General features: G+C 40.2%; 2 protein-coding genes across 2 annotated transcripts; both read left to right on the top strand.

Moving 5' to 3' along the window:
* Positions 1-4,449: 4,449 nt before the first annotated feature.
* Positions 4,450-5,451, top strand: LOC127122897 (uncharacterized). Its single transcript, XM_051053172.1, has one exon. The coding sequence runs from the start codon at positions 4,450-4,452 to the stop codon at positions 5,449-5,451; it is 1,002 nt and encodes a 333-aa protein (XP_050909129.1).
* A 1,402-nt stretch (positions 5,452-6,853) lies between these two features.
* LOC127122896 (uncharacterized) lies at positions 6,854-7,843 on the top strand. Its single transcript, XM_051053170.1, has one exon. It carries the CDS (start codon positions 6,854-6,856, stop codon positions 7,841-7,843), a length of 990 nt encoding a protein of 329 aa, XP_050909127.1.
* The last annotated feature ends 2,509 nt before the right edge of the window (positions 7,844-10,352 follow it).

Below are 10,352 nucleotides of genomic sequence, written 5' to 3'. Positions count from 1 at the left end.
TTAGAACTTTGAGAAAACTGAGCTAAAGTCACTACAAAATCAAGATACACCCAAAATCAGTGAAGAAGAACGAAGAGAGGCGAGAAAAGAAACAGAACAAAGCTTACCATGGACCTGGAGGGAATTTTGCTCGAAGAGTCATCGGAATTCAAGTAGACGAAAACTTCAGATCTCCTTTTCTTTTCGTCGGTATTTTTTCTTCCACATTTACTCACTTCATGCTAAAACCTCTAACATAGTTGTTATTCATCCAATATTGAGTTGATATTTCGACTTCCATCATAATGCGTAATGAATTGATATTTGTTGAATGAGTAAGACCATCTCAATTACTGCTTTGAATGTACCATCGGAGCTCCTTGCGTCTCCTATTTCTCCGTTCATGTACGATTTGGTTTGAATGTTAGGTTATAAAGTCGGAAATTAGGGATTTAGTTTAGGACCGATGTTTATGTGTGGGTTTGTTGTGATGCTCACCATGGTTGGTTTGGATATTTCTTGAAGAAATTGGTTTAGAAATGCTTTTGTTTGTTTTGATAAGAAGAAATGGGGTTTCGTTTGAGAGGAAAATAAACATAGTTGTAAAAAAGCACTTTTGTAAAAAGCTTTGTTCCGCCTTTTCGTTCTTTCATTTTTTTATAGTTATTTAAGGCAATTCATTGTTTTGAGCTTGGAGATGTTAAATGGCTGTCACACGCGTCCCGAGAAATTCCCATGCGCCGCTTCAATTACTAGTTGTTATTCCCACACGTCAGGATTTCGGGAAGGCTAAAGGCCATTACTGCCGGTGTGCGCATGACAGTTGTACAACGGCCTGCCGTTTTCGCTTCCGGAAGTGATGTGTTGGACCCGGGTTTAAGGCCCGTTTTCATTTCTTTGTGATCTTCGGATCACCTCTTCAATGGGTGGAGTTTGGGGCCTTAGGGCCCATTATGTTTTTGGTTGCTTGGGACCATTCTATTTCTTGGGGAGGTGTATATTGGGAGTTTCATCTTTTCCTCATTTCCCACACATTCATATTTATCTCACTTAATATGTGCATTATTTTCCCAACGTCTTAATTAAAATAACTATGGCTAAATAAGGATATTCATTAGTTCGTTTTCAATTTTATTTTCATTTCATTTTTATTTCATTAGGATGTTATAATTAATCAAATGGTGGATTAACGGTTAATGCCAACAAATAATTTACCTTATTTTCTACAATAAATTTGGTTTTGGTCCAATACCAAATAGTCTTTCTCAAAGTATATTAATCCTAAATAAATTCAAATTCACCGTATTTAAATAATATTCTCTTAAAATCATTTAAATTAATCTTTGGATGAAAAAGGGAATAGTAAGCCTCTGCTTCACTATATCTCGATTATTCGAGTAATTGGCGTACGCCATATTACTCGGGTTTTTGTCATTCAATTAAAACCCTAAAAATTCCATAAAATTAAAATCACTCCCCCAAATTATTTATAAATTCTAAAAGCTTTATTTTAATAATCGATCTTTGAATGAAAAGGAGAATAGTAAGCATTCGTTTCACTATCTCTCGATTATCCGAATAATTGGCGTTTGCCACATTACTCGAATCTTCGTCATTCAATAAAAACCCTAATAATCATACAAAATACAAATCATCTTCCTAAATTAAAGTAATACTCAAAATATATCTTTTTATAAACTTGGTATGAAAAAGAATATAGGAAGCGTCCGATTCACTATTTCTCAAGTACTTGAATGATTGGCGCACGCCATATTGCTCGAGTTCTTGTCGCCCGATTAAAACATCAAACCATAACATTTCAAATCATTTCTTTTAAATAAACTATAAATTCCAAATTCTTTTAATTCTAAATTTCCGATAACTAAGGATGGGAGGCGTTCGCCTCACTATCTTCCGATTATTCGAATAATTGGCGCACGGCATATTGATCGAATTCTCGTCGTCAAAATTAAAACGCAATCGAATAATTTCAAATCACATTTTAGATCAAATCCAATTTCACAAAATAAACTTTAACTTAAACTTCAATTGAGAATGGGTGGCGTTCGCCTCACCATCCTATGATTATTTGAACGAGTGGCGCACGCCACATTGCTCAAATCACCGACTTTTCAAAACCTACCAATTCAAAATTCAAACTATTTTTGAAAATCAAAAAACAACATTTAAGAATACTTCTTTTCATAAACTAAACCTCGGGTGATAGAAGATGGGAGGCGTTCGCCTCACCATCTCTCGATTGTTTGAATAATTGGCGTTCGCCATATTGCATAAATCATCGACTTCCGATTAATACATTTTAAATAAACTTGGATAAAAGAATAAGTGGCGCACGCCTCATTATTCTTTGAATAAGCAAGTAGGAGGCGTACGCCTCACTACCGTGCATATTCAACATCCACGAACAAACTTTCAAAATAATTCGAACGAAAAAGGAGTAGAAGGCGTTCGCCTTATTATTCCTCGAAAGAATTGGACGATTGGTGTCCACCACATTGCTCAATCTTTCGTCATTCTTCAAAACACCTTAACAAATCAAACTAACTTCTCGCCCCCGCGCGATCGAAACCAAAAACATCAAACACATCAATTCAACTTGTCATCCCTGCATGACCAAAACTCTTTTCAAAAAGAACACTGTAAATCCTTTCTAATGCGTGCAACAAACCAGCGCTTAAGCCTCCGCCGAGAGTAGAAAGCCAGTGTTTAGCCTTTAGGACGCGATCTACACAGTCGTTCATTAAAAAACACCAACTAATCATAGTCCTCAAACTACGAATGCTCTGATTTCCTTATTGCATCATAAGGATACGTAGGCACAAGATTGCGAGATCTTGGCGAGCACACTAATAAAAAAACCTCCCTTTTCCCCTTTATGAGGTTTCCATCCATCTCTATTTCAATCTTTATTCACTTGAAGAAAGCAAAAAACATTCAACTAACATTCAAATAGAAAATTAGACTAAAAGGTTCCCGTTGAGTACAACGGACGTGAGGGGTGCTAATACCTTCCCCTTGCGTAATCGACTCCCGAACCCGAATATGGTTGCGACGACCATTATTCTATGTTTCAAAGGTTTTATCGATATTTTCTTATTCCTTTATTGGGATAAATAAAATTCGGTGGCGACTCTGTTCGAACTAAATTTTTTCGCGACCATCGTGAGGAATCGTATCTTTCGAGATGCGACAGATGGCGACTTCACTGGGGACTTGCTTATAGCTCCAAGCTAGAGAGAGTCAAACCTAACTTAGTCAATTTGCTATGAATGTTAAAATACCGCTTTTTATTTGCTTCTGTATATCTTGATGTATTATTTATGCTATGTAATTTATTCTGCATTGTGTTGGGTGATCTATGGTGTTTGACACATGTTGTGAGATAAGCTCTGTACCCGAGCTTTGAGAAGAACTTAGAACCCGGAGTTGTGTAGTATTGAACCGAGGGGTGTACACCTCATTGGGACAATACGAGAACTCCACCTAGAGTAGATCTGTTCAGAATTTCCATCATAATATGGCTAGCCCATTATTAGGAGGAAACGTTGAACATGGTCCATGACTCTGGGAACCTCATCTTAAACTGAAGTCCGTCTTCATGATTGGCGATCGTGTAGTATTGAACCTAAGGGTCTACACCCTGTTCGAACAATACGAGGATCCCACTTAGAGTAGACCGATCCAGAACTTCCATTTCGATGTGGCTAGCCCATTATGGCGATGGAGGACTGAACTTGGTCCATGACTCTAAGTTCTTATCATAAAAACGGATAACCTTATGAGCAATCCTTGATGTGTGGGGTAAAGGACATAGAACCGTTGTTAATTTGAACCTTGTGATATATTTGAAACCTGGATCCCTGTCATTGCATAAACATCATATTGCATTCATTATGAGAATAACAAAATCATTTACACACTTTTTATTTTCAGGGAATTTCAAAAATAAATAGTTAATTAAGCGTTCAAGAACAAATGGAGTCAGGAAAGAGAAAAACATTCCAAATCAAAGCCAAGGTACCGTGTGTGAAGGGGTTCATTGCATTCAGAGATGGGTTGACTAATATCCGTCGAGACGCATTCACACTCAAATATGGGAAGATTCTACACTTGTTGATTGTACCAGTATAGAAGGATGTTATTACCGCACTAGCCCAGTTTTATGATCCACCACTCAGAAGTTTCCTCTTTAGAGATTTCCAGTTGGCCCCGACTTTGGAAGAATTCGGAAGAATATTGGACTCTCCTAAGCAGAAGAAGGGACCATACAAGGGGTTAGGTCAAATCCCTAAACCCGAAGAGTTGGCAGAAGTATTAGGCATCCCAGTCGAAGATCTAACCCCTAACATCAAAATTTGGGGGAAGGTACAAGGAATTCCACAAGAGTACCTGGAGAAAATTGCTCAAAGCTTTGCTAAAGCCCAGAAGTGGGAAGCCCATGATACTATTATGGCTTTACTTATTTTTGGATTGGTGTTATTTCTTAATATGGAGAAGTTAATTGATGCAACAGCTATTAGCGTGTTTTGGGTCGTCAAGGTTAAGAATGAAGATCCAGTGCCCGCACTCCTAGCAGATGTTTATCACAACTTGCACTTACGCTTTGAGAAGAAGGGAGGATTGATGTTATGTTGCATACCACTCCTTTACCAATGGTTTATCTCTCATGTGTTCAAAGAGGTTGATACAATTGAAAAGATGGATGGATATGAGTGGTCTCAAAAGCTAGTAGGACTCACTGAAAATACCATTATTTGGTATCCTCATGGTTTGAATGTGGGAGATACAATTACTAGTTGTGGAGAATTTCCGAATGTACCACTAATAGGGTCAAAAGGGTGCATTAACTACAACCCTATTTTAGTAGTGAGGCAGTTGGGTTATCTTATCACATACAAGCCGGATGACCAGTTGTTAGAAGGTTTTGTGTTCCATGATATGGAGGATCTCGTTATGCTGAGAAGGGTTATCCGAGCCTGGGAAAAAGTTCGCTTCAGAGGACAAGACAAAGGAAAGGGTGTCATAGGGGATAGAGAACCCTATTATCAATGGGTCACCAGAAGAAGTCAAGAGATCAATCTGCCATTCATCCTCGATCCTCCAACTCAACCTCCACCACCAAAACCCATCCCCGTCTCCATGGAAGAAGTGGAAGCGTTGAGAGCTACTATAGCAAGACTTGGACGAGAAAATGAGGAGCTACAAACCAGCTTACAGCAAGTTTCAAATGAAAGAAATGAAATAGTGTGGGAACTAGAGAGGAAGAAGGCTCATCTAGAAGCGACTGAGGAAAAGGTCGACAAGGAAGAACACAAGAGAAAGAAAGTGAAAGTAGGCATGGAACAAGCTGACCACTGCCTAGAAACCATTAAAGAGCAGTTGAGACAAGTTAAGAAAGAATGCCAAAAGAATAAGCGATGGTGGCTACGAGCTACAGAAGAGAAAAAATAAGTTAGAGAGATATTGGAGGCTAAGGTACACGATCTCACTATCTCCCTCCACAATGCTGAGACCCAAGCCGAGCACGAGCGCCGACTTAAGGGAAGAGCCCTTGAAGCTTCTCGAGTCACACCTACGACTTGGGCCAAGAAATGTCAAGAAGCAAAAGATGCTAGAGAAGTTGCTCAACATTGGAAAGATAGATTCGAGGCATTCCATCAAGACAGTGTGATATGGATAAGGGAAAGAGAGCAAGTCATTAAGGATTACGATACCTTCAGGAGAACTATCAATTTCTTGCAAGAGGACAAAGATGGGTACCGTACAAAGCTCAACAGTTTGGTAGAATTCTGCAACTGGACGACCCAAGAAATGCCTTGGAGGTTGAGAGAGGCAGTGGAAAGATTGGACCAACATGGCACGCATCCCACTGTAATCCATTTTGTTACGATGTGTTAGGGGATGGCGAAGAGGTTCAAGTTTGAATTAGAAGAACTCATAACTCAAAAGACTGCTGTGTGATTCTTCTGTTTTTTTTTCTTCTTGTTTTCAGTTTATGTTTTTTCAAAGTTTAGTATTTGAGCTGTATCAATTTGGGCGGCCATGCCTTTGTACTCCGTACTTTAAACATTTGAGTAGAGGAGGATAATCCTCATTTTTATTTCCTGACTTTATGTTTTCTTCGAATGCTTAATATAACTACAACCGTGATGAAAATTCCCTGAAAATAAAATATGCATAACATTTGCATCCTCATTATGCATCACGCTTCATAAAAACTCAAAAAACTTACCCAACCTTTTTTACCCTTTATTCAGCAACGCTGACTAATAAACACCGATACGAGACACGAAGCAACTACAAGATGACGTTAGAACAAGTAGAGGCTAACTAAGTTACCATGAGGACATACATCAATGCGATCCAAGAGAAAATGGATCAACTGTTAGAAACAATGCTCGCAATCACCCAGAGAGAGAGGGTTGTGGATGCAGAAGTTGGGGCTAGGAGGAATGATAGCACATCAGGTTTGGTCTACCAAGACGAGAGCTTCGTCCACGCCAAGAAGAGTCTAGTTCATATACCGGTAGGAAGCAAAGGAGATGGGGATTGTGCAGAGCCTTCTGAGGCGCCTGCTTATTATGGGTCCGAAATGGGAGATGACCCGTACGACGCTTTCTATGTGCCTGAATAACTGAAGCCTAAGATACTTCCAAATCCTACTGCAGATAGGCTTCGTGCCTTGGAAAAGAATATCAAAGCTATAGAAGGGAATAATATCTTCGACGCCTCTGCCATGAACATGCGCTTGGTATCAAATTTGGTCATCCCTACTAAATTTAAAACTCCTGATTTCGAGAAATACAAAGGCCAGACTTGCCCAAGAAGTCACCTAGTGATGTACTTCAGGAAAATGGCTGCTCATACCGAAAACGAAAAACTACTTATACACTGTTTCCAAGACAGTTTGAGTGGAGCGTCTCTAAGATGGTACACGAGCTTAGAGCAAGGGCGGATTCAAAACTGGGAAGATTTGGCTGACGCATTTCTTCGTCAATACAAATATAATCTAGATATGGCGCCCAACCGAATGCAGTTACAAGGGATGGCAATGAAAGAAAATGAGTCATTTAAAGAATACACCCAGCAATGGAGAGAGTTGGCTGCTCAGGTAGAGCCACCATTGTCTGAGAAGGAAATGACTGGAATATTTATGGACACACTGAAGGACCCATTCTTTGATAGATTGGTGAGTAGTGCAGCGTCCGGTTTTGCGCATCTAGTCACAATCGGAGATCGCATAGAAAAAGGATTGAGGGATGGAAAAATTCCAGGAGCCGCGGCAGCCCCTAGCGCACCGAAAAAGTATTCTGGAGGCTTCCAGAAGAAAAGAGAAGGTGAAACGAACGCTATATCTATAGGCTATAAGGGGAAGCAACATGCTTCATATGGCCAAGTCGCTGTCGTGGTACCCATACCTTATCAACAACCCATACAGCAACAACAAATGTATCAACCACAACATCAACAACATCGTCAACAGCAGAACACCGCGCCACCAAGACAGTTCAGGCCAAGGCCTCCAAGAAGGCAACTTGACCCTCTACCAGTACCTTATAGCCAAATATTCCCATATTTGCAAAAGGAGGGCCTTCTGACATTGAGGGAGCTAAAACCGGATGTTTTTCCATATCCACCAGGATATGATGCTAACGCCCATTGTGAATTTCACATGGGAGCGCCCGGCCATACCCTGGAGAATTGTTTTGCATTTCAAAATCGGGTACAAGACTTGATTGAAGCAAAGGTTGTCACCTTCACTCTGAGACGCCCGAACATGAACACCAATCCCATGCCAACACATGGAGATGCTTCCGTCAGTGCCATTGAGGAGAGTGATTAGGGAGAACTGATTCTTAAGGTTGAAGAGATTCAAATCCCTATCACCAGGATAGGAGAATAACTGCTAAAGAGTGGTCTAATCCCGGAGGAGCTAGTCGATGATGAGAATGATAAAGAGTTGAGAAATTTTATACAACAAATGATGGATCAAGGCGAGTTACCGATAAATCATCGTGCCAAGAACAAGGGAGAGGAAGAGATAGCCGTGGTGGACATCCCTTATGATGAGGTTAATGTGGACATCCATTATGATGAGGTTAATGTGGAAATCCCTATAAGCCCATTGGTGATAGAGTTTCCAGCACCGTTCGCGTATAAAGATGAGAAGGTGGTCCCATGGATATATTAGCCCAGAGATTTTAAGCAAGGGCAGGAAGACCAACCCTTGGCGATCATTGAACCAAACATCACTTCGATAGTAGGGCCAGCTGGAATGACACGTAGTGGCCGAGTGTTTGCGCCAAGGACTGCTGATACTTCTGCAAAGGTTAAAGGGAAGGAAGTTGTTATCTAGATCTTCGTCCCTAATCAAGAAATGAAAGACATGCACCTATCTCCTAAAGCCGCAGTCACTCACGAGGAGGCCGAGGAATTTCTAAGGATAATCAAGAAGAGTGATTATAAAGTGGTGGACCAATTGAATCAAACACCTTCAAAAATCTCCATGTTATCTCTGTTGCTCAACTCAGAAGCACACAGGAATTCGTTATTGAAAGTGTTAAGCGCAACACATATCACGAAAGACATAACGATAGAACAGTTTAACGATGTGATAGCTTGCGTAACCATTGGAAATTTTTTGGGGTTTAACGATGATGAATTTCCAGTTGAGGGAAATAACCATAACAAGGCCCTACATATTTCCTTGAAATGCATAGACACTATACTATCAAGGGTATTAGTAGACACAGGTTCCTCACTGAACGTCATGCCAAAAACCACTTTGATAAAGCTGCCAATGAAGGGGATGAATATGAAGCCCAGTACCCTAATTGTAAAGGCATTTGATGGCTCAAGATGAGCAGTGATAGGAGAGGTTGACTTACCAATCAAAATAGGCCCAACTTTTTTCAATATCACATTCCAGGTTATGGACATACATCTTGGTTATAGTTGCCTACTTGGGAGACCATGGATCCACTCTGCAGGCGCCGTCACCTCCACTCTACACCAAAAGCTAAAATTCATTACAAATGAAAAGATGATTGTGATTGGAGGGGAGGAGGATATCTTAGTTAGCCACTTAACATCTTTCCGGTATATCGAGGTGGATGGCGAGTTAACCAAGACACAATTCCAGTCCTTGGAAGTGGTAAATATGATGGCTGTCCAACAGACATTGGAGACCCCGAAGTCAGGACCGTCCATGGCCTCGTGGCAAGGAGCTAAGGCTGTGATGGAAAGTGAAAATGCTGAAGACTAGGGCAAAGTGGTGGAAGTGAGAGAGAAGCGAGACAAGTTTGGGTTAGGGTATGACCCGTCGTCAATTGAAGCCGGTAACCAACACGATAAAGAGCAGATTCCTCCTGTAGAGGAAACGTTCACCAGCGCTGGCCACATTTTTGGCAACCAGGTGGCAATGATCAATGTTGAAGATCACAAGGAGGGGGTGTCTAGCTGGATACGACAAGCCGCGCCTAATGAAGAACTGACAAACTAGAAGGCTGTGGAAGTCCCCCAATTTTTTCAAAAGTAATTTTATTAGTTTAGACAAAACCATGTGCTCTGCCCAAGGCACAGTGGCGTGTTGTAGGGCCTCCTTTATCTTTTTAAGATTTTCTGAATATCATTGATAAAATGGCGTTTTGCATTCAAAAATTTTGTTCCTTTCCTTTCATCTTTTATTACAATAAAGAGGCATTAATTCATTATGCACACACTTTCTAAATAAACTGCATAAATCATAACATGCAGAGACACCACCGAGACCATTGATAACGACACTACTAGGGTCTCAAAAATATGTCTAGTGTAGCTTTGTTTCTTTTGTAGGTAGTGTTTGTATCCACATGTGCCTCATCAAGCTCACAACTAGGGTTTGAGACCCTCAATGCAAGGGATCAAGTTAGAAAAGATCCACATTGGGTCAAAGCATCATATATGGATCCCCCATGTTATTTATTTGTTATTTTGATCAAGAATTTATCAAGAGTTTGAAGGTTGTTTGTCAAGGAAGCCCTAATTCATCTAGGTATCTTGTGTACCTTCCTCAGCAAGTTTCTTCAACATTTAGTCAAACATATCAAGGGGTGCTTCATTGTACTTCATCATAAGCATATATGATCTTCCATGAGCCCCAAATAGCAAAAGAACTTCAATTTTTCAAGTTGGTTCGAGGAGGTTGACCAGAGAAGTCAACTAGTTAAATCTAGGGTTCCCTAGACCCTATCTCCTACAATTTTTATTGTATGAAAATGTTTCTAAGAGAAAGGTTACTCTTTATGACATTACAAACAACTTCCATGTTGACATCAAGAGCTAATTTTGCTTGGAAATTCATTTTTTATGGT

Source organism: Lathyrus oleraceus, chromosome 2, assembly GCF_024323335.1.
Source record: "Lathyrus oleraceus cultivar Zhongwan6 chromosome 2, CAAS_Psat_ZW6_1.0, whole genome shotgun sequence".
Lineage (NCBI taxonomy): Eukaryota > Viridiplantae > Streptophyta > Magnoliopsida > Fabales > Fabaceae > Lathyrus > Lathyrus oleraceus.
Note: the sequence above shows the minus strand (reverse complement) of the source record. Positions and strands in the feature narration are given on the sequence as shown.